The sequence below is a fragment of the Enhydra lutris genome, unplaced genomic scaffold, assembly GCF_002288905.1.
Source record: "Enhydra lutris kenyoni isolate GAN:26980312 unplaced genomic scaffold, ASM228890v2 scaffoldscaffold12, whole genome shotgun sequence".
Lineage (NCBI taxonomy): Eukaryota > Metazoa > Chordata > Mammalia > Carnivora > Mustelidae > Enhydra > Enhydra lutris.
In genome coordinates this window covers 26,184,277-26,208,161 of record NW_019154096.1, presented here as the reverse complement: position 1 = coordinate 26,208,161, position 23,885 = coordinate 26,184,277, and the positions used below count along the sequence as shown (strand labels likewise).

General features: G+C 42.9%; 2 protein-coding genes across 2 annotated transcripts in view; one reads left to right on the top strand and one right to left on the bottom strand.

The window, feature by feature from the left end:
- Positions 1-9,036: 9,036 nt before the first annotated feature.
- Positions 9,037-23,152, bottom strand: LOC111144906 (anaphase promoting complex subunit 16). The gene is made up of 4 exons (XM_022499502.1): positions 23,047-23,152; positions 18,018-18,204; positions 11,196-11,270; positions 9,037-9,867 (listed from the first exon to the last, which is right to left on the bottom strand). The coding sequence occupies exons 2-4, from the start codon at positions 18,157-18,159 to the stop codon at positions 9,752-9,754; spliced, it is 333 nt and encodes a 110-aa protein (XP_022355210.1). The 5' UTR covers positions 18,160-18,204; positions 23,047-23,152; the 3' UTR covers positions 9,037-9,751.
- The window catches only part of LOC111144905 (activating signal cointegrator 1 complex subunit 1), a 97,696-nt gene continuing 96,622 nt past the window's right edge, over positions 22,812-23,885 (top strand). Inside the window, exon 1 of the mRNA XM_022499501.1 lies at positions 22,812-22,979. The gene's annotated coding sequence lies outside the window, so the exon portion shown is untranslated. The remainder of the gene's footprint in view (positions 22,980-23,885) is intronic.

The window sequence follows — 23,885 nt, the reverse complement described above, 5'->3', positions numbered from 1 at the left end:
CACAGACCAGCATAGAGGGAAGATGAGTAAAGACGCAGGGAGAAGACAGTCATCTGCAAGCCAAGGAGAGAGGCCTGGAACAGATCCCTTCCCTCACGGCCTCCAGAAGGAACAAAGCATGCTGACATCTCGATCTTGGACTTCTAGCTTCCAGAACGGGATATGATTCAGTTTCTGTTGTTTAAACCTTTCAGTCTATGCTACTCCGTTCTGGCAGCTCCATTGGGCTGTGGTAGCCCGAATGAATACAGCTGCTAAGGCCCATCCATCAGCTCTTGGGTTATGGTATTCTTTCCTGCCACCCCTTGGTGGATTCCTCTGCTCCACATGGCCTTTCTCTTAGCCTCTCCCCGTGAGTACAAGATGTCACGTGTGAGAGTGCTTAGCACAATGCCCACATCCAGGAAAGCTCACTGCATACCAGCCACGATGACCACTGTCAGGGTTTCCAGTGCGCGCACACCACCTGCTCCTACGCTGAGGTCCTCCTCTTTCTAAGCCTGGGGCCTCAGGGACATGCACGCTCTCAGTATGGAAGCCTTTCCCAACCCCCTCAGCAGCTTTTAAATCTAAGAGTATTAAACTGGCAACTTCCAGACCCTCTTTTTTTTTTTCTTTATTTTTTTAAAGATTTTATTTGAGAGAGAGCGAGAAGATAGCAAGAGAGAGCATGAGCGGGGTGGGGGAGGGAAGAGGGAGAAAAGCAGCGTCCCCGCTGAGCAGGGACCCTGACGCGGGGCTCCATCCCAGGACCCCGGGTATCATGACCTGAGCTGAAGGCAGACGCTTCACTGACTGAGCCATCCAGACACGTTTCTTGCTTCTTTTCTAGCTCTAGGAATGAATACTGTCGGTACTGAGAGATGGCCTGGGAATGATGTCCTGCTTTCTTCCTGGCTCCTGAGTCCATTGGTCTCTGGAGGCCTTAGCGCTTGGCATTCTAGCTGCAAACGCAGGCTGGCTGGGAGAGTCTGTTTTCCCTTCTCATTATCAGGAGTGCTTTCAAAAAGCATTGTAAGCTTGAATGTTGACATAGGATCATGGAATGAGCCTTGAGTCTTCTGTGAGCAGACACTGGTCCAGGATAGCAAAGTCTTAGGCTGTCTTTCAGGGAGTATGTGTTGAGAGCCACGTTGTCCTGACTTCATAGAATATTCCAGATTCACTATATTTTGGAGACTCTGCAGAAAGTTAAGTGGGTAGAATTGGACTTCAACAGCCCCCAAACATAACCTTTGGGTTTGCTAAACGAATGAAATGCCTGTGCTTGTGTGCTTTATCTTCAAATATATGCCTGGAGATTTCTGAGAATAAGGAGTGGGGAGGGGGTGGGGATGGGAAGAGGGCGTGTGAGCTTACTTCAGGCTTTCTGGGTCAAGGAAAGGAGGAGAAACCATTTGGAGGGGAACATCTCTACACAATGTCCATATACTTTAAATTTGATCACTTCAGGCTGCTGCTTATTCTGGCTTTTGGCTCAGAGCCCAGAAGGGAGGCTCCTTGAATAATTCTCACTGAGCTTAGGACATCTGCCTTTCCCTACAAGTTAAGTAAATACAAATCTGAAAATGCTCAGTTTCTAGTCAGAGCAAAAATACCGTTCCCCACCTAGTGGCCTGCAAAGATCACATCGGATGCATTATACCAGCTCATCGAACCCTTCCAGGCTCGAGGGGCCTGCTTTCTAAGTTATTTATTGTGAAAGCCAGGATTCTTGGTCTCTTTCTTCTTCTTCTTCTTCCTTTTTTATTAACATATAATGTATTATTTGGCCCAGGGGTACAGGTCTGTGAGTCATCAGGCTTACACACTTCACAGCACTCACCATAGCACATACCCTCCCCAGTGTCCATAACCCCACCACCCCCTTCCTACCTCCCCTCCCCCCAGCAACCCTCAGTTTGTTTCGTGAGATTAAGAGCCTCTTATGGTTTGTCTCCCTCCTGATCCCATCTTGTTTCATTTTTTCCTTCCCTACCCCCAACAACCCTCCTCCCTGCCTCTCAAATTCCTCATATCAGAAAGATCATATGATAATTGTCTTTCCCTGATTGACTTATTTCGCTCAGCATAATACCCTCTAGTTCCATCCATCCTAGTTCTTGCCATTGCAAATGGCAAGATTTCATTTCTTTTGATAGCTGCATTGTGTTTGTTGGCCTCTTTCTTAAGTGCACGCTGGCTGTGTTAGAGAAATGCTCTTTTGATGGACAACGGAGCACACTGAACGAGGCTCCCAACAATCTGGTCCTTGCTTCCTTCTCTTGAGAGATCTCACCACTCCCCTGTTTACAACCTTTGCTCCAGCCACACCAAATGACTAGGAGCTCCACCAATGCGGTGGTTGACTTCACGCTGCCCTGCCTTTGCACAGGCTGTTCCCTGTCCTTGGAATGCTTTAATTTGGCGTCTTCCCCACTTTGCTCAGCTAACTCTAGCTCACCAGAAGGCTCACCTTCTCTAGGAAAATTTCCTTGTCATTCCCTCTCCAAGCCCTCTTGGCTTCCACAGTACCCCAAAAGACCAGAGTCACGGAGTTATGGCATTGTATGTATTCCATAAGTCTATTTACTTGTCTGCTTTTCCCATTGGTCCAAGTGGTTCCCAAACCTGACAGTAGAAGGGTCACATGAAACCCCTGATCTTAGACCTTTTAGACCCCAGGAATGAGGCCAGGGAGCCTGCATTTTTATTAGGCTTGATTCTGGGGCACAGCCAAGTTTGGGACTGTTGCCCTATCCTTGTATTTCTTTTTTCCTATACATATTACCAAAGACACAGTAGGCCCTAAGTAAATGTTTGACCCTTCTAGTTTCTCTCTGGTGACCTCTTTTTGTTTTTACTTCCTTTCCTTGCTAGCCCTAGACTGACAATTTGCTTACCCTCTTATCCTTACCATGCAAAACTATAAGCACTAATTCTTCATTTTTTCCCTATCTACTGCTGGGCTGCTACAGGGCTGCTGGTACACTTCCCCAAAGATTGGTGCCATTGCAAATTCAGGGACTATAACTGCCCCTGGCCCCTAAGTGTGCTTGGCAATCCTCTGACCCTGGTCAGCTCTCTCCTGTTCTTTACAGGGACTGTTCCCAACCCCACTGTTGCCACTTCTTCCTGCCCCTTACCACAGGCAATAGACTGACTTGTCTCCTCCTTCACAGAGAAAATAGAAGCCATCTGATGGGAACTCCCTCAGCTTCCTGCCACCTCACCTACACATTTACCCACACCAGCACTCTCCTTTTCGCCTGCCCTCCCTCCGAGAGTAATCACTCCCAGTGGGCTCTGGATCCCATCCCCTCCCACTTCCCCAGGGACCTTATACCCTCAATTATCCCCTCTTTCTCTTCGACCTCTCCCATTGGAAAAGAAAAAAACAAATGTCTTGACTATGCATCTTCCTTTAACTGTCACCCTCTCTGTCCTTCATTTTTATCTCCCCTTCCCCTTGAACTTCTTCTTTTTCTCACTGTTTATTTATTTGAAGGGGGGAGCGAAAGAGGGAGAGAATCTCTAGCAGACTCCCCATTGAGTGCGGAGCCCCACATGGGGCTCAACATGGGGCTAGACATGAGGCTCAGTCTCATGACCCTGAGATCACTACCTGAGCCGAAAGCAAGAGTCACAGGCTTAACCAGCTGAGCCACCCAGGTGCCCCCTGTTGAACTTCTTAAAAGTGTTGCCTAGATGTGCCCCCACGTTTTCCCCTTCTGTTCACTTTCCCACCCACAGTTGTCTGGTTCGGCCTCCATTGTACCACACTGCTCTTGAGAGAAAGTCACCAAAGATCTCCTTGGTAAAATCCATCTATCACTTCATTACTTGGCCACACCAATATTGCTATTTGCAGTCTCCTCAGAATGTCCTCTCTCCTCAGTTTCCATGATGCCACACTCTTCACTTTCTCTTTCTCTGGTGACTTCCTGCCTGTTACTTTCCTCGGTTTCTAGTCCTCTGTCTGTCCCTTATGTGTAGGTGTTCCTCAGGGATCTCTCTTTGGTCTGATTCTCTTCTCGCTCCATGGGCTCTATCCCTGGGTGATTCCATCCACCAACCCCACCCCCCCGACCTTTGGTTACATAAATATCTCTAGGCTGGTGAGTCTCAAATCTAACTTCAGCCCAGCTCACTCTCCCACACTGTCAATCCATAGTCATTGGACTATTGGACATCTTGAATCTGTTCTTCTTTCTATATCCTTATCTCAGTAAATAGTATCCCTGGTCCCTCAGCCACTGATTAAGGAAACCTGTGTGTCCTCCCTGAGTTCTCCAAGTTTGACCAGTCACCAAGCCCTGTATAGGATACTTCTTGGTTAACTCTCAAACCAAATCTATCCTTCCATCTCCCATCCCCAATAGGCTGCAGTCATGTCATCTGGATTTCTACAACAGCTTTCTAAAGGATCTGATCTTACCGCCACTGATTCGCCACCATTCTCTCCAACTCCAACTAAACTTCTGAAGTGAAACCAGATCTTGTCATTCAAACCCTTTAAGGATTCCCCAGTGTCCTCTGCTTGAAGTTCAAACTCCTTAGCAAAATCCTTCTAGTCTGATACGCGACGAACTAACCATCACAGACCCTACAGCTTCTTAAAAGCATGATGCCCTTTCTGCTCCTTGGGCCTTTGCATATTTTATTCCCTCCACCCAGACGTACTTCCTTCCCACCCCACTGACTTGTTCTTCAGGTCTCCGTTTAAAAACATCATCTTGGGAGGCGCCTGGGTGGCTCAGTGTGTTAAAGCCTCTGCCTTTGGCTCGGGTCATGATTCCGGGGTCCTGGGATCGAGCCCCGCGTCGGGCTTTCTGCTCAGCGGGGAGCCTGCTTCCTCCTCTCTCTCTGCTTGCCTCTCTGCCTACTTGTGCTCTCTGTCTGTCTAATAAATAAATAAAATCTTTAAAAAAAAAAACAAAAAAACCCCAAAAACATCATCTTGGGAAATATCTGGACCCCTTGCTCAGCTGGATTAGCTCTCTCTGATTTTACAACATCTCATGCTTTCCCCCATCAGACAAGTTTTACACTTAAAATCGGTCTTTTGTCTCTCTTAATGTATTTATAACTTCAAGGTTAGTAACTGTGTCTTGTTTGACAGCATATCCTCAGTATCTAGCAGATGCTAGACCTACAGTAAGTGCTCAATAAATGTGTGTTGAATAATAAGACATTTGGAAAGGAACATCCCCTCTGCTACTCCTGGTAATAAATTGTGTTGTTTTATTATTTGTCCTAAAGAGCTTATATTATAAAAATGAAACAAGCTGATTCTGAAAAATAAGCCCTCTATTAAGTATCTGGAGAGGTGGAGGCTAGCTCATGATGCCACTACCACTGGGCCCATGTGCAGGACAGGAGCCCATGAGGACAGGGAGGTACTAGCCTCCTTTACCTTGGCTCCTCACAGGGATGGGATCATGGGAGACATGGCTGCTTTAGTATACAGTTTCCATTTTCCGGGAGCTTCCACCTGTCAGTGTAGCATTACTGAGAGCTGCGGGCTGTGATCTGGGCTCTGCCCACTACCTTATCTCAATAACCTTAGGCATTACTCCATTATGGATGTTGCACTCTCAACAGCTACCATAGCTTCTACATCAGGGCAAACACACAGCAAACTCACCATTCATTCATTCATTCAATACCTATAACGCACCTACTACATGCCAGGTAGTATTCTAGGTACTGAGTATATAGCAGTGAATGAGCCAGACAAGATCTCAACATCCTAGCTGTAAACCGGGGGTGTGGGGGGGTGAACCAGATGGTCTTCAAGGTCTCTTTCAGCTCTACAATTCCGAGTCTCCCTCTCTGACCAGATGCAAACAAACAACGAAGGCTAGTGGTAAAGTATCATGTTCCAGCCTCCTTCCCCCATTCTTCACCCATGGTGCCAATCTCCATCCCAAAGTCAGCTCTGGGAAACAGGAAAAGATCTGGTATTATTGGTACTCTGCCTGCAACCCAAGATTTGACTTTTCCAAGTATGTTATTTAAGACTCTCTGCTGTGGCAAGGATTGTTGTGGTTGGAACTTCTGGCAATTACAAGGAGACCTGGCAAGATATTTTAGGCAGGTGCTTTGGCAAAAGGACAGGGAGAGGCAGCATGGCCCCCTCCATCAGTGTGATATCTCTTAGGTTTGTCTGAAAGGGTACCACATCCTTGGAAGTTTCCTCCTCTTCCTTCTGGATGACAGACCTCTCCTGGTCCTATCTCCTTTCTTCTATTTCTGACTTGGCCTTAAGGTCCAAAGTTTCTACCACCTTAGCACCTGGTGTTGTGGCTGTAAGCAAGGGACTAAAGGACTTCCAACCATGTGGGGGAAGGGAAGCCATAGTCTGCAAATAGATGGACAGAGTGGAGAAGTCCTTCATCAAGGAACTTGATTTAGAGTTCTACACCACGGTCGTTCATATCAGGTATGGGATGGCACTAGTAGATAAGACATTTAAGCAGATCAGTATAAAGTCAGGACTTTAAATGCTGATCCTGGGTAATTAAATGCGAAGTTAAAAAGTAAAATTTTTGTTCAATGATGTAAGAGTAAAACCAGGTTTATTTAAGTTTCTGATTTCTATCTCATGAGATAGGACACTTGTATGGAATTATGTATCAGACTGACTTGAATCACTTTATTAACAGCAAATTCTTTTTTTTTTTTAAGATTTTATTTATTTATTGAACAGAGATCACAATTAGGCAGAGAGGCAGGCAGTGAGAGAGAGAGAGAGAGAGAGGAGGAAGCAGGCTCCTTGCCGAGCAGAGAGCCCGATGCGGGGCTTGATCCCAGGACCCTGGGATCATGACCTGAGCCAAAGGCAGAGGCTTTAACCCACTGAGCCACCCAGGTGCCCCTTAACAGCAAATTCTGTCTTCAGATTTGCTCGTATCTTATGAACTAGAACCCACAGAGACAGAGATTCGAAAGGCTAGCTCCCTTGTTTATTAACTATAATCTTAGTTAATAATCTTGGTACCTCACCTTCTCAGTGCCTCTTTCCTCAACGGTAAAATAATACTTGCCTCATTTATCTCACAGGGTTGATGTGAGAATCAACACACAACATATGGAAAAATGCTTTGGGATCAGCAAAACATTTAATTGAGGAGACACCCTTACCGTCAGCTTAGGATGGCTGGCTGTGCCGTCCTGGTCATTAGCTGCCATCTGCCCTCCTTGCTCACGGAGGTATCTCTTGAGCATCCAACTACCTTTGTGCCATACTGAAGCGTAAAAAGTTATGTAGACATGAACATATAGCTAATTGTCTCAGCTCCTAAAGGAAGAGGCTGTTTCTTCATTTTGCTTGAGACCCCTTACCACCAAGCATTGGGAAGAAGAAGGGAGCCTAGTGACAAAGCTTATTTCCTCCTGGTAGTTAATTCATTTTATGATTAAAAAAAAAAAGGTCTTGGGGTGCCTGGGTGGCTCAGTGGGTTAAGCCGCTGCCTTCGGCTCAGGTCATGATCTCAGGGTCCTGGGATCGAGTCCCACATCGGGCTCTCTGCTCGGCAGGAAGCCTGCTTCCTCCTCTCTCTCTCTCTCTGCCTGCCTCTCTGTCTACTTGTGATCTCTCTCTGTCAAATAAAAAAAAAAAAAAAAAAAAAAAAAGGTCTTAGGATTTTTCTTTGTTCAAGGCACTGGGTCAGGGTCAGCGGGATGCAGCTTGGTGCGTCTAAAATAATCTCAGCTTTGGAAGCTAACAGACTTCGAGTTCAAATCCAGGCTTGGCCATTTACTTAGCTGTACAGACTTGGCGAGTAATGCTCACTCTGAGCTTTAAGTTCCTCTTCTGTATTGGGGGCATTACATATCTCGCAGTGATGTTGAAAAGATTATAATGAATGCCTGTGAGGGGCACACAGTGAGTGAGGGGGAGAGGACAGATACACAGCAAGGAGGCTTCAAGCTCAAAGCATGCTAGCAAGAGTTGTGTGGATGCTAAGAAGGAGCAGCAGCAGAAAACTGTGCAGGGCCGCGGGGGTTGTGGGGGGCATCTTCAAAAGATGGTGAGGGTTGTGTCCTGGCAGCACTCAAGGAGCCACTGAAGGATCACTGTGAAAGGGGCTTCAGAAAGCATTTCTGTTCCACTGTAGGATCTCTTCAGTTCCTAAAGTCATAAAAAAGAAATGGCCAACTAAAGAGAAAAAAATCCTTTAAGTCCCAATACCAAAGGCTAAGATGAGGTAAGGAAGCGTCTGGGCTTCAGTTATGCAAATGAAACAAATGAGCTCAAGTGAGCTCACTTCTCAACTGTCACTGGAAATATCACCTCCAGGCTTACTGCAGTCCTGGTCTGTCTTATTTCCCTTTGGTAATCATCGAGATGGCGGGTGCTAAAAAGTACATTAGGAAACTCAATGGCTTCCAAATATGGAATGTGATTGGGTTGAATATTATTATTGTGGAAATGGGTGAGTTTGCAGGCTGGTCATCTGTGCTCTGACAGTGCTTTAGAGATAAGAGAGGTGGGCTGAATTATCAATCAAATGAAATCTATTCCAAGTTCCAAGATTTCTTTCTGCCCGGGCTATGTGACCATGAATAGGTCTTCAACATCCCTGTGCTCAGATTCTGTGAGTCAGATTACTGACTCAATGGTCATCACCTCCTTATCAGGTAGTATGTGTTCAACATTTTGAACTCCCGAGATTAGGGCCAATTGCCATTGGGACTGTATGTATTCATAATTAAGCAACTCTAAGCAGGTCAGGTACAGGTTATCACGGAAGAGAAAGGCAAATGTTATCAAGGCAAAATTAGCATAGAATCTAAAATAAATGATTTTCCTAAGTATCCTGGGAGGGAGAACAAAGGCCATCCCTTAGCTTTCCAGGTTTTTCTGTATCACGGTGTGAAAACCTACTAAATTCATATAGTTCTGTAAAGACAACTATCCCTGAGATAAAGGAAATCTATCATTTGCTCAGGAGAAATGTTTTTAGATTCCCTTCTTATAAAAAATAATTTTACCTCTTCCACCTATCCCAAATCCCTGAGACTTTCAAAGGATAAAGAAACCAATTTGGAGCTCTTTCAAAGGATTTATTTGCTACAGAATTGCTTGAGCCCACCCACAAGATGAACTCAGGATTTCTGTGTTTAAAAGGATTTTGCTCACGGATTTATTTTTACAAGTGCTTCAACATTCAAAAAGTAATTCTTTTCGCCAGCATTTGGCATGTCTAGAAGAGGTTAGAAAAAGTTAGAATCTATAGAATTAGATGTCTAAAAATAGAAAAAAACCCGAACATTTTAAAATTCCTCATTTGGACAGGTCCTGAGTTGAAATCACATTCATCTGCATGAAGAACTGTTTTAGGTCAGAAACACTGTGTTTTATAACTCCCAATGCTGATCTTAGATTTGACTGGTGAGGATTCCAGGCACTGCATGACAGGAGAGACGTCTCTCCTGTCATTCAGTGCGCCAATTCCGGTATGTGTCCTACCTGGCCTGTAAAGTTTTATAAATATTTCTTAAACCTAAACCTCCGGTTCTCTGATGCCGATTGTCTTAATCTGATTCTCAATACTTTTTTAAACAAATAAACAAAAAATTTCCCTGCAAGATCACACATTTAAGTATTTGTTGCTTGTGGACAGATACAGAGAAACCAAGTATGGATGTGAATTAACAATTCAGCAATGGAGCTGTGAATCTCTGGATGGCTGCATATGCTGCAAGAAAAGTCCCTCGCTGGCCCTGCACTTGCTGTGCACCAAAGCTGATCATCCCGGCAAGGTCAACCTGAAGAGGGTGTGAACCCCAGCAGCTGCTCGATGGGTTTAAACCGCCACTCATCTGCCTCCAGCTCTTCTACCAAACCAGCTAATTTTTCCATCCGAGCAACTTGCTGATCTGTAAAGAGTCAAGGAGGCAATATATAATACAACATATTTCCCATGAGACAGTAACCAACCACCAACATGATCATTGGTTTAAAAATAATTTCTTAGAAGGGGGCGCCTGGCTGGCTCAGTTGGTTGAGTGTCCAACTCTTGGTTTTGGCTGAGGTCATGATCTCAGGGTCATGAGACTGAGCCCCATGTTGGGCTCTGTGCTCAGCACAGAGTCTGCTTGAGATTCTTTCCCTCTCCCTATGCCCATCCCCTGGCTTGTGCTCTCTCTCTAAAATCAATAAATAAAATCTTAAAAAAAAAAAAAGATAAACATCTAAAAAAAGTAACTTCTAGGTGTGCTTGGGTGGCTCAATGGGTTAAACCTCTGCCTTCGGCTCAGGTCATGATCCCAGGTCCTGGGATTGAGCCCCGCATCAGGCTCTCTGCTCAGCAGGGAGCCTGCTTCCCCTCTTTCTGCTCGCCTCTCTGCCTACTTGTGATCTCTCTCTCTCTGTCAAATAAATGAATAAAATCTTTTAAAAAAAAGTAACTTCTAGGAGGATTTTTTCCCCCTCAATATTCAAGTGTTAGAGTCTTATTCTATGCTAGTCAGAAGATTAAATCTTTTTTTTTTAATATTTTATTTATTTATTGGACAGAGAGAGATCACAAGTAGACAGAGAGGCAGGCAGAGAGAGAGGGAAGCAGGCTCCCCACTGAGCAGAGAGCCCGATGCGGGACTCGATCCCAGGACCCCGAGATCATGACCCGAGCCGAAGGCAGCGGCTCAATCCACCGAGCCACCCAGGCGCCCCAGAAGATTAAATCTTAAAAAAAAAAAAAAAAAAAAAAGTATCCTCCGTGCTATAGTGATTCGTGTACTAAAGTCCTAGATTTCCAGGCAATGGCAGCTTTCCCTCCCACATTATGCCTTCAACGGAGAAATGATCTGGTGGGAGAACATAGTGCTACCAGGATCTCAGAGGCAGACAGACCATAAGGTATTACCTATATGCCTGAGGAACGAAGATGATGGTAACCAGTAGGGGACAACAACAAAAGGTTTCAGAAAGGGGAGGAAAAAGCAACACAAGAGGAGCAGGAAGCACTGCCTCCTCTAGAAAACTAAACCTTCTGACTTCAGCCTTGAGCCTCAAGGTGGACATTTTGTCTGGCTTAAGATCATAGAATGTTTTTGTCTACAGGTAATTTAGAAAGTTCACTTAAATAGCCTTGTTGAGTTCCAGGAGTTTTTGTCACAAAGCACACTGATCTTTCTGAATCGTCCTCTCCCCCCACCACCCCAACTTATTCTCACGGTTAATATACAAACGCTCACGTGCTTACCGTGTTTCACCTGTTTAAGTGTAGATGCCACTTGATAACTGAAAACGGATTCACAGAGGAATCTCTCAGAGCCATCTACAAACAGAAGAGGAAAAGTCTTAATGTGCTTGAAGGATTTTATGGCTTCTGATAAACCAGGTGAGCGTGCCTCTTCTTTTCCCTGCTTTCACATTCAGGGTCCAGTTTTCAGTGTTTACAAAGAGGGCTTCTATTTCATTGAGAACGAACAGTGCTCTGCTATAAAAGCTACTTCTTCTATACCTAGAATATTACAACAGTCCCTCTACTTGTTTCAGAGTTTAAAAATAATGTTTAAAAAAACAAAAATAAGAAACCTCAGTGTGATGTCCTGGTCAACAGTTCTCCCCTCCTAACCTGACAGTTTCTTAATGTTCTCTCATTCTGCATGTCAGGCAAACACTGACATCAGACACATTTGGCCATGTGGCTCCTGTGCTATCAAAATACAAAGGCATGTCAAAACTCTGAATCACTTTCATTCTGAAAAGTAAAGCTGAGGGGGAAAGAGCTGTTGTTGATTTTTAATATATCAAATTACATCACTATGACCATCACAAAGCACTGCTGGGAAATTTTATTCTGTAAACGCAAATTGTAACCTTGATATTCCAACTGAACCAAAACACTGCAATTTGCATGGCGATAAGAGTATGGTGCAATTTCAGAACATAGCATTGTACTGGTTCCAAGAACTGGCAACAAGAAGGTAGCTAATTCAGTCATAACAGCACTGGGAAGATGATTGTGAAACATCAGCTAGTTCATGTTCTTGTCAGACAAGGGCTGATATGGCAAAATATACCCCACAAGATACAGAGCTCATATAGGAAAATGTGACTTTTAGAAATGTAGCAGAAACCATTTGGGGAAGGTGTCTTATTGCAAAAATCCTAAAACAAATGGAGGAAGAGGACACAACTGTCTTTTTTTAGGTGGTAGTTCATGCCAGCACTACTAGGTGTCAAGCACTCACCCATCAATCATGGGTTGGCATCTCAGCCAGCTCTTAAGTGACAATGAGATAGGAGTAACACATTCTGGCTTCCTGCTGTATTTCACACAAGGTTGACCTTATTTCAGAAGTCCTGGTTGTAGAAGTAAAGGAAACCTCATTTGAAATAGAGTCAGGAGGCCAGAAGGGGGAGCTCTTATGTCCTAACACTCCCGGTCAATCTCAGACTTCTAACGTGCAGAGGCAAATTTTGCTTTCCCAGCAGGAAGAAGTCTTAATATTTTGCTATCCCAGCAGCATGAAGAAAGGGTTTTCTCCTTGCCAGGCAACAACCCAGCCAATGAGAAACTGTCACTACTCAGCCAATGAAAAGCCACTACACTTCACAAATGCCTAGTTTGTGCCAATGGCCTTTTTGTTTATAATATATAGTCTCTCCCAACCCCCAATATATAGTCCTCTCCCAATCCTTTGTTCTCTGGACACGACTATGGTTTTGCCATTGCTTGCCTGGCCCCAGCTGCAATTCCTTGCTACTGCTGAATAAACCCATTTTTGCTGGTAAAATAACATAAGTTATTTTTAGGATTAACATGGTGAGGGGTGCCTGGCTGGATTAGTTGGCACAGCATGTGACTCTTGATCTTGGGGTCCTGAGTTCAAATCAATGTTGGGCCTAGAGATTACTTAAAAAAAAAAAAAAAAAAAAGGCGGGGCACCTGGGTGGCTCAGTCATTGGGTGTCTGTCTTCGGCTTGGGTCATGGTCTTGGAGTCCTGGGATCAAGCCCCATGTGAAGCCCCAAATTGGGTTCCCTGATCTCCCTGATCTGGCAGGGAGCCTGCTTCTCCCTCTCCTTCTGTCCCTTTCCACTGCTTCTGTGCTCTTGCTTGCTCTCTCTCAAATAAATAAAATCTTAAAAAAAAAAAAAAAAAAGGTAGTGTGCCTGAGCAGCCTAGTTGGTTAAATGTCTGACTCTTGATCTCAGCTCAGGTCTTGATCTGAGGGTTTTGAGGGTTTCATGCCCCTGTCTCTCTAACAAAAAAATAAACAAAATCTTAAAAAAAAAAAAAAAGATTAACTTGGTAAACAATAAAAGCATAGATGTTGTATCCAAATGGCTTAAATATACAACCAGGAGAGCTTCTGTCCAATATATATTTTTAAAATTTTACTTATTTATTTGACAGAGAGATCACAAGTAGGCAGAGAGGCAGGCAGAGAGAGAGGAGGAAGCAGGCTCCCCGCTGAGCGAAGAGGCCCGATGCAGGGCTCTATCTCAGGACTCTGAGATCATGACCTGAGCAGAAGGCAGAGGTTTTAACCCACTGATTCACCCAGGTGCCCCTGTCCAATATATTTTTTTAAACAACTTATTTTTTTATTTTAGAGAGAGAGAGAGAGAGAGAGAGAGAGAGCATGAACACAAGCAGGGGGAGTGGCAGGCAGAGGGAGAATGAGGCTCCCTGCTGAGCAAGGAACCCAACATGGGACTTGATCCCAGGACCCTGGACCCAAGCCAAAGGCAGACATTTAACCGACTAAGCCACCCAGGCATTCTGTTTCTGTCAAATATTATATTCAAAATTAATTTAAAAAAGAAATGAAAATGTACTTATTTTCATATGTATTATGTATTAATGTATGCACACTACATTATGTATTATTTCAAAATATTATTTCACAAATTGCTATACACCTTAGAAAGAGTGTTACATTCTTTAAATTCAACCTCTTTTCTATATATTGTACTATATGGTATATGATCCTATTCCCTCTTCCCTCCCCCATTCTTCTGGCTGAATGGAAGCCATTTGTAAGCAGAGCAGCTAAACTGAGCAAAAAATAATGATTTTCAATTAATTCAATTTTATACTGACTGTCCAGTTTACTATGTAAATATGCCAGTGTTCATTACCCTATTCATACCCTTGCTTCAAGAGTCAAATTATAACTCAAGTTTTATTTTAGAAAGAGCAAAGCATAGAGAATTAGAGCCCACTTCTCAAGTAGTTTGATCCTGAACTTTGGGATCTCATGCAAGGCAGTGGGGATTATGGGCTATAAGGATCAGGCCAGTATGTATTTGGAAGCTCCTAGAAGTGCTACCTCCCACTTACATTTAATCACAGGTGCTATATTAGGATAAAATGTTTAAGTTATAACATTTGCATATTTCCCTTGGCAATGAACTTCAAAGCAAAAAGATGTAAGCTAATCTTTCAAAAAGGTACCTGCGTATCACTTTTCCACTGTATGCCTATGGAATACACTTTCACTGATTTGCAGCTCTGTACTAACCACAAAGTCACATGCTATTAGATGTGATATCTGCACCAATCTAAAGCCTGAAATTACTCTAGAGAGGAATCAGCGGGGGCAACCTATCTTCTATTTAGAAATTGTAATCAAACCCTTTGTAACACACCAAGCAGCAATGCATCATTTTCCTCTTAAGAGACAAGCAAAGGTTATTAAGTAGTGAAAAGTTCAGTAAGTTGCCCAAACCTAACATCATGCCAACTCCAATAAATAGGATGCTATCAAGTTCATTTAAAAGAATATTACCTTAAAAAAAAAACATTACCTCACAGCAGGAAATGAGACAATACCAAAGAATTTATATTTTAGTAGCCTACGATATCACTAAAGTTCAGCTACTTCTGGGCTGGAAGGCAGTCTCTAATTTGCTCACTAAACTGGGGGAGGACAATCTTAGCCACGGGCTAAAAACCTGCTGTACAGATCTTCAGTTTATGATGGAGTTATATCCTGATAAACCCATCCTAAGCTAAAAATGCCAAGTTGAAAATGCATTTAATATACCTAACCTACTAAACATCATAGCTTAGCCTAGCCTACCTTCAACATGCTTGGACACCTACACTAGCCTGCGGTTGGGAAAAAATCATCTAACACAAAGCCTATTTTATAATAAAGTGTCGAATATCTCGGGGCGCCTGGGTGGCTCAGTGGGTTAAAGCCTCTGCCTTTGGCTCAGGTCATGATCCCAGGGTCCTGGGATCGAGCCCCGCATCGGGCTCTCTGCTTGGCAGGGAGCCTGCTTCCTCCTCTCTCTCTCTCTGCCTGCCTCTCTGCCTACTTGTGATCTCTGTCAAATAAATAAATAAAATCTTTAAAAATAATAACAAAGTGTCAAATATCTCATGTAAATTATTGAATACTGTACTGAAAGCGAAAACCAGGAATGGTTGTATGAGTACCGAATGGTTCTAAGTGTATCGGTTGTTTACCCTGGTGATCATGTGGCTGAGAACTGTGGCTCCCTGTCCCTGCCCAGCATCCCAAGGGAGTACTGTACCAAATGTCGCTAGCTCAGGAAAAGATCAAAATTCAAAACTCAGAGTATGCTCTCTACTAAATGCATATGGCTTGTGCATTATGGTAAGGTCAAAAAAATCCCAAGTAGAACCACTGGTAACCTGGGGACTGTGTACACATTGCTTAAGTGAGGGTATCTGTTAGAGACTGGATGCATGATAAAGTTAAGTCATAAATAATAAAGTTAAGTACATTATCTGGGTTTCTTATCCTTAGACCCAGGAGGATGCAAGATCAAGCTGAACCTGTTAAGATTAAAAACAGTATCCAACCTTGGATCCTGATTGCTTTTCTTCCTTACTCTGAAAAGGCAACTTTTCTTACTTTGTTTTCATAGCTGGTTAAACTACTGTAAGAAAAATGGCCAGGTACATGTGCATTAGATTAACTGTATAACAGCATCACCTATAAACATGATAGAAGATGCTTCCAAATCTAACATCCTTATTAAATTTCATTTAGGAGTACTCCTTTTCAATTTAACATTCTTGATTTGACCAGGATAGTTCAGGGATTACCATCTCTAATTTTTCATAGTCTGTCCTTAAGTAGCTTTAAAATATAGCTAAAACTTTAAACCAAAGAAAGGGAATGAAAACTGTGCATTTTGGATTTAAACCTTATATAAATCCATCCTACAACAGAAAGCCAACACATTCCACCATGAAACACACTGGGATGGAATAAAAATGGATAGAACTTGTTATAACATCAACATTCAGACTAACCTCAGTAGCCTTTCTTCTTTAATGTTTCTAAGTAATCTGGAGTATACAGATACAGAATGCTTATAGCTTTGAGACTAAGGACTACCTCCTGTATTAAATTTCTCCTGTAGCTAGAATTTAAATGACTTCAATCTTAGAGTCCATTGTTAAACATGGATTCCTCTTCTGCTGCTATCAGACTCATTAAGCAATTTAAGTGCCTCCAACTTTTGATTTTTTTTTTTTTTAATTTATTTGACAGACAGAGATCACAAGTAGTAGGCAGAGAGGCCGACAGAGAGAGAGGAGGAAGCAGGCTCCCCGTGGAGCAGAGAGCCCGATGTGGGGCTGGATCCCAGGACCCTGGGATCAGGACCTGAGCCGAAGGCAGAGGCTTAACCCTCTGAGCCACCCAGGCGCCCCTCCAACTTTTGATTTTTGTGGGCAACTTCCTTAACACCAGGTCTCTGCTGCATAAACTGAAGTTGTATTTTTAGTGCCACATATGGTAAAGGCCCCAATTGTTCACTATGTCCAGAGTCAGTGATACAAACTCAAGTACTCAGTTAACACAACTGAAGAAAATGAAAAGACAAAGACAGAAGTACGTACATCTCATTTTTATCACTGACTACACTACCTGATTGTCTATTCCAGCAATTGTGATTTGAACCAATTCTAGAGAGGCCTGTGGTCCCAGTCTTCCCATGTTTCTCTGTCACGAATGACTCTTCTGTTTGTCCTGGCTTAACTCAAAACTCTTTCCACCTGATAAAAATGAATAAAGTTCACCCCAAAAAGCTGACTCCTAACTATAGTTTGTACCTTTCTCAGAGATTTCTGGGTTAATTTTTAAATGTACTTACCAAAATTTGCAATTTAAAGCAAAAAAGATCAATATACACCTAAGCACAAAAGTGCTAGAATCAGGTAGACGTTGAATCCTTAAGAGGTTCTTTGCTTTTTTCAAAGCATAACAGTTTAATCCTTATAGACCAATCCTTCATGAGCATTCCCTGAATGTTAGTCAAAACACTCTGTGCCACCCTAGACCAATTCGGCATCTCTCAGATGGGCCAGAAATGTGCATTTTTAAATAAGCTCTTTAGGTGATTTTTATGCTCCCTATTAAGAGTTTACTGGTCTAGCTCCTAAAGTGACATGTATCCAATGAATTTCGGGTTATCAGTGCAGTGTCGTGCTTACAGCTTGTACTCTGATCTTGGCCAGCCAGTTTGCAAATGGGTGCTGAGTAAGATGGTGGATGATCTGATGCAAATCCAGCTCCAGTGCTAGGAAAACCACACAGCACTGTCCTGTAGTGAGCCAGGGGAGCCATCTTCTTATACAAGAGTGGTGTAATAGTTTTTATTTCCACTTAGAACCTATTTGATGAGGTTGATCTATCAGTAGATTAATTACATTAGAAAAAAATACATCAAACCTACTCATCATAGGGAGGCAGACTGGTGCCAGGATAAAGCAAACTGGAACAGGAGGTCAAGAGAATTCCTGGTTCTAGTGCTGACTTTGTCTTTAATGTAGTCAAAGCACTTTAACTTTCCTGGGTCTCAGTAAGTCTAGATGACTTCCTTGATTTCCAAAGCCTTTTTCAGCTCCAAAATTATGAGTCTGGAGAAAGATTTGTGTTTCAAATAATATTTTGAAATGGGGACAAGAGATGAAATGTGGAGCTGAAATCAGGGCAAACTCGTCTCTAATCCACTTAATAGCTTCTTTACAATTAATATTCACTGCAGGTCAGAATCCAATTATTCAGCAAAAAGCAGCATGAGATCACCTTCTAACATCTCTCCAGCTCCTTTGGGGTAGGTGAAAAGGGCTTTCCGTGGTGGGGCAAGGTCTGAGACACTGAAACCAGATCCAGTGACAGAACTTCCACTGACCCCACCAGCTGAGGAGGATGATGAAGAGGCAGCCATTTCCTCTCTAGCAGAATTCTCACTTCTAGCAGAATTCTCACTTCACTACAGAGAAAGAAAAACAGCAATTGGCAAGTTTATGGAAGTGAGAGTGACAACATTTCATTCTAGCTGCCATAAAAATCAGCATACAGTTTAGTAAATAGTTAGGTCCCCCCTTTTCTACCCTCTCTGTTCCCACAATCTTTTACTGATGCCTCAGACAAAAATGTTTCTCAGGATTATAAGTGAAATATGTTTATTCTGTTTTTCTACTTAAAACACTACTTCCTATCATTAGCAAACTGTTTGTATCACTTGGGATCAACTGTAGGTGATTTATGGGTTATGAAGGGGTGATATGGCAGTGCCAAGGTAACAGCGGACTGAGGAAATAAATTATGATAAAACAACATGCCTCACAGGACAGTTTGTCTTGGCTATATCCTGACAAAGCCATACCAAAAAATTCACTTATAAAATTTTCCAAATAAAATTCCAGAATAACACTGTGTTCTGTTCCCAAGGAAAGGGAATTGGTTAGGAAATACATATTTGTCCTTTCATGAAAAATGTTTTTTCCATCCAAATGTAATACCCAAATTGATCACTTGGTGGCATTCCCAAACTGGAAGAAAACGGCTCATGAAATGATCTTCAAATTCAAGGTTTATTAAGAATACAGCAGCTGAGTTTAACCCTATGTCATATCAAAAAATCAAAAAGCCCAAACGCAAATGAGAAGATCTGTACTGAATACATGATTCCTTACAGAAGTTCATAACATATATTACACACTTACATAAATATATTACACAAAATATATTACACACTTACATAAGATTGTAAGACTTTTGTTTTCTAAAAAGAATGGTCTAGCACTGTGCTAACAGAACTTTCTGCTACGATAGAAATGTTCTAACATTCTATTTCTGTGCTGTACAATATGGTAACCATTAACCTCATGTGGCTATTAGTGTGACTGAAGAACTGTGTTTTAATTAAAAAAAATTTTTTTTTTAAGTAATCGCTACACCGATATGGGGCTTGAACTCACAACTCCGAGATCAACAGTCGCATGCTCTACCAACTGAACCAGCCAGGTGCCCTTGAAGAACTGTATTTTAAATTTTATTTAATATTAACTGAAACTGAAATACCCACATATGGCTAGTGGTTACTGTACTGGATAATATAACTCTAGTATTAAGACTAAAGAAATGACTTTATACTGAATAGTATGCTTTGAGATGGCTACTAGTTAATTTTATGTTATGTGAATTTTAGCTCAATTAAAAAAAAAGGGGTGCCTAGGTGGCTCAGTCATCAGGTGTCTGCCTTTGGCTCCGGTTATAATCCCTGGGTCCTGGGATAGAGCCTTGCCTCCGGCTCCTTGCTTGGGCGGGAAGTCTGCTTCTCCCTCTCCCACTTCCCCTGCTTGTGTTCTCTCTCTTGCTGTCTCTCTCTCTCTGTGTCAATTAAATAAATAAATAAAAATCTTAAAAAAGAAAAAAGAAAAAGAAAAAATGACTTTAAAAGGATTTAAAAAATGAATTTCCCTCTTTATTGGCCACCAAGAATTTTAGCTGATTTTTTCTTCTTTTGCTAGTTGCAAAATAAAGACATTTGTTACAAAAGTTGGAACTTATGAAAAAATAGAAAAAATGAAGGAATGCTATGCAGATATAAATCCTATATATACATAATCCAGTTTCCTAGCAAGAAAAATCCTATACTGCACATTTCTGAAATGCCGGCTGTTCTGTATCCTCAGTTTTGTGATGAGGATTTAAGGCTGTCAGGGAAGCAGAGTTTGATTTCCAATTTCATTATATGTCCATAAGTAATATGATTAAAACTGAAGTGAGATATGGGAACAGCAAAGCAACTGTTTTAAGTAGAATGTCAGCCTATTTAAAAATACAAACTGATTAAGGACATCGTTGATCTTGCTATTAGATCACCTTTTCTTTTTTCTCTGAGTTCTTTAGCATTCAACTAATATGCATAGAGACAACTTTTCAAGCTGGATTTATATCCAATCCTTTGGGCAACACTAGCTTAAAATATACCTTGACAGGTTCTTAAATGCTTTTTTAAACAGAACTTAAGCAGTAATGGACCTGGTCTAAATTTCTAAGTGTAAAATTAAAAAAAAAACAACAACAACAAATAAATTTCTAAGTGGATTCTTGCTGGGATTCAAAGTATACAGGTGATTTAGCCAGGCACTGAGGTACTCAGTCTTATTTCCCATCAGTTCAGAGCAGAACCTACTATGAATTGTTTATGTATCTCACCTAAGACTTAAAACTCTAATCTTTTTCCTACACCTTGATAAATGCTCTATTCAGTTGCAAATGCAAGGGATACATTATATTTTGAAATCAGTTGCTCAGCAGAGCTCCCTAGGGACTGCCAGAGTGAGGACAGCTTCAAAGGCTGGACACAGTGTGACTTCTAAACTGGGTATAAATCAAAGGAATTTCCTTTCATCCCATTTTCTTTCAAACTTAGAACTACTATCATTCAATACACAAAACAGCCAGGGCTGAAAACTGGAGTGGGTAATTAGCACAAAGCTACAGTTACATAAATAAGCAGTTTACAGCTGAGGTAGAATAATACACTTCAGTAATTTCTAGCGTTAAAGATTTAAGTTGAATTTTGCATGCTATCAGTAGATGGGAAAAGGAGGTAAAGTGAAACTAACAATAAACCCTGCTTTGGAACTGCTTTATGAAGGCAGGCATTCTGATCATGAGAACCAAACGTAATGCTTGGCCTATTCTAAGTAGTTGCTGATTTAAATAAATGTTTGCTAAATGAATTAAACATTTCACAGGAACCACAAAATTCCTTAAAGGTCATCAAATCAAATTCTCTCATTTTATAGATGACCAAACAGAACCGAGCTATAGAAACATTAGCATACATGCTGTGATATTCTTCAAGCAATGGCTTTGTGGGCGTGTATCATGTGCCATGTGAGAAAGGTAAAACAGCATAGAGGTTAGAGTTCAGACTCTGAAGCTTCTTGGTCTGGGATCATGTTGTGGTTTGGCTATTTAGCTTGCTGTATGACTCTGGACAAATCATTTAACCTTCCCGTTCCTCAGTTGCCTCATCTCCAAAATGGGGATAATAGTATTTCCCTCATAATGGTGTCACAAAGGTTAATATAACTAAAGCATTGAAATAGTTACAGGCATAGTAAACAATGATATCAGCTATCCAAAATTAGTAATGGTTTTTTACTCCTGAATCTTTTTTTTTTTTTTAAGATTTTATTCATTTATTTGAGAGAGAGACAGTGAGAGAGAGCATGAGTGAGGAGAAGGTCAGAGAGAGAAGCAGACTCCCTGCGGAGCCGGGAGCCCGATGCGGGACTCTATCCTGGAACTCCAGGATCATGGCCTGAGCTGAAGGCAGTCGTCCAACCAACTGAGCCACCCAGGCGTCCCAACTCCTGAATCTTTTTTTTTCCCCTCTGCAGATTCCAGTTTTTCATCCACAGTATGTCCCAACACACTGATGGGAAAAATTTCAATTCTCTCCATTTGACAGAATCGGCATGCTCCTAGAAGGTAAAGATCTGTTCAGGAAGAGGGGAAATGCCCTCCATTAATGCACTTCACACTTTCATTTTAAGGTTCCTGCGTTTAGGAAGGATTCTTTGATCTAGGAAAGGGGGAACAGGTTGTCTTTCTACCCTGGAGGCCTAGCACAGAACCTGGATGAGAACGTTTCATGAGCGAATACCCAAATGAAAGAACTAGCGGCTCAGCAAAGGTTATATGCATGGGACAGAGAAGCGGGGTGTCCTGAGGGCTGGTCCACTATTGGCTTTTTTTCCTTCCACATTCTGCAGAGCTACAGTATTAACACAAGTCTCTCACACACCAGGTTGCCGGGCTCAGTAAAATTCTGCTTTATGAGTACATAGTCATGATGAAGTAGTCTGGGGTTGGGGCCTCTAAGGTAAAGGAGTCTACGGGCAGCTGGGATCCCCATAGAAGAGCAATGCTACTTTGGGGGTCCACAGCATGGCTGTTTCCACAGTGACAGGTTGATCAAACATTTACTTCGCCTACGACAAGGATGACCTCGTACTCATTGCTTTTTATCGGATATATGCCTATTTTCTTTCTTTCTTTTTTTTAAAAAAGATTTTATTTACTTATTTGACTGAGAGAGAGAGATCACAAGTGCGCAGAGAGGCAGGCAGAGAGAGAGGGGGAAGCAGAAGCAGGCTCCCCGCCGAGCAGAGAGCCAGATGCGGCCCATCCCAGGACCCCGAGATCATGACCCAGGACGAAGGCGGAGGCTTAACCCACTAAGCCACCCAGACGCCCTATGCCTATCTCTAGCTACTTGTGATCTCTTTCTGTCAAATAAACAAAATCTTAAAAAAAAAAAAAAAAAAAGAAGAAGAAGTCTTCATATGAAAAAGACGCTGAAGGAAGTACTCTGGTGCAATGGCAAATTATTACAAGCAATCGTTAAATCCCATCATCAACAAATCGTTGCACTTGAGCGGCTGGACTACCACCCAAACGAAAGCGGCAGCTAAAACCAGGTGGGGGGGTCAGAAAGGGGCTGGAAAGGGGAGAGGCAAAATACCAGCGGTTTCCAAACTAACTCCAAAGCACGCTTCCTCCCCCGTCCCCACCGTTGGTCTCCAGGGGGCGACGCCACTGGTACTGCCTCACTGCGCAGGCGCCAGCCCTCCGCCCGCATGCGCACCCGGTCCGGCGCGGCCTGAGGAGATTTCATTACACTCCCTCTGCAGCAGGCTCCAGTTTCTCCTCCTATCTTCTCCATTTTACTAGTCCCTGCAGGTAGGATCCCAGGGATCTACTCCCTTCCACTAAGCTCCCGGGGGTCCCTGAGTCCTCGGCCACTTACCTCAGCAGATTTGGCACTTTCCCCTACAGCCCCGCCCCCAGGGCCAGCCAGAGCGGCCGCCTTTACAACGACGAGGACGGCGGCGTGCGCGCGCCCGGGCGGAGGGGACCCGTGCCGGCGGCTGCGTGAGGGCGCCCGCGCGCTGGTGGGCGTGGCCAGGGCGAGGAGGGTCGGAGGACGCGCTCTGAGAGAGTACTTCCGGGTTGTGCACCCACCTGGTCTTACCGCAGTTTGCTTGCAGCCCCGGAGTTCCTCTTTCGTAGCTCGACTTGGTGTCCTCGGTTTTTTGCTTGCTTTTATGATTCAGGGCTTCACCTTACCCCCTCGACATTGCAGGCCTTCCGCTTTCCTCCCTCTCTCTCCCCAGACTACCACGAAGCAGGGTTAAAACTGGTTATTCCCTCTTCCTTCATACAGTCTCGTAGCCCAGTGCCGTGTGGGAAACGCAGGTGAAGTTTCCTCTTATTCCAGAGCTCATGGTCTGAGGGCCCGTCGTAAACATTGAAGTCTCCCTTTGTGAAAGCCCTTTTTTATTTTGTGAGGTCCTGGGGGAATAGGCCACGACGGGGTAGTGTCATTACACTTTTGCTAATTATGCCCGACATCGTTCAAGTCTGTTTACGTTCTATGTTGTTATTTCTCACAACGCACGATCTCCTCTTGGTTCTGTAAGCAAATTGCCAATTAAAGGGACTCAAACTTGCTAAGGGTTGGATTGGGCCTTAGTGTATTTAGTAAGGATTGGTCAGGTTTTGGGGGGAGCTCTTAATTTTGGACTTCCAAGGCTATGTAACCTATGTAGAACGAACATTGGTTGAACTTAACCATAGCTAGTCCAT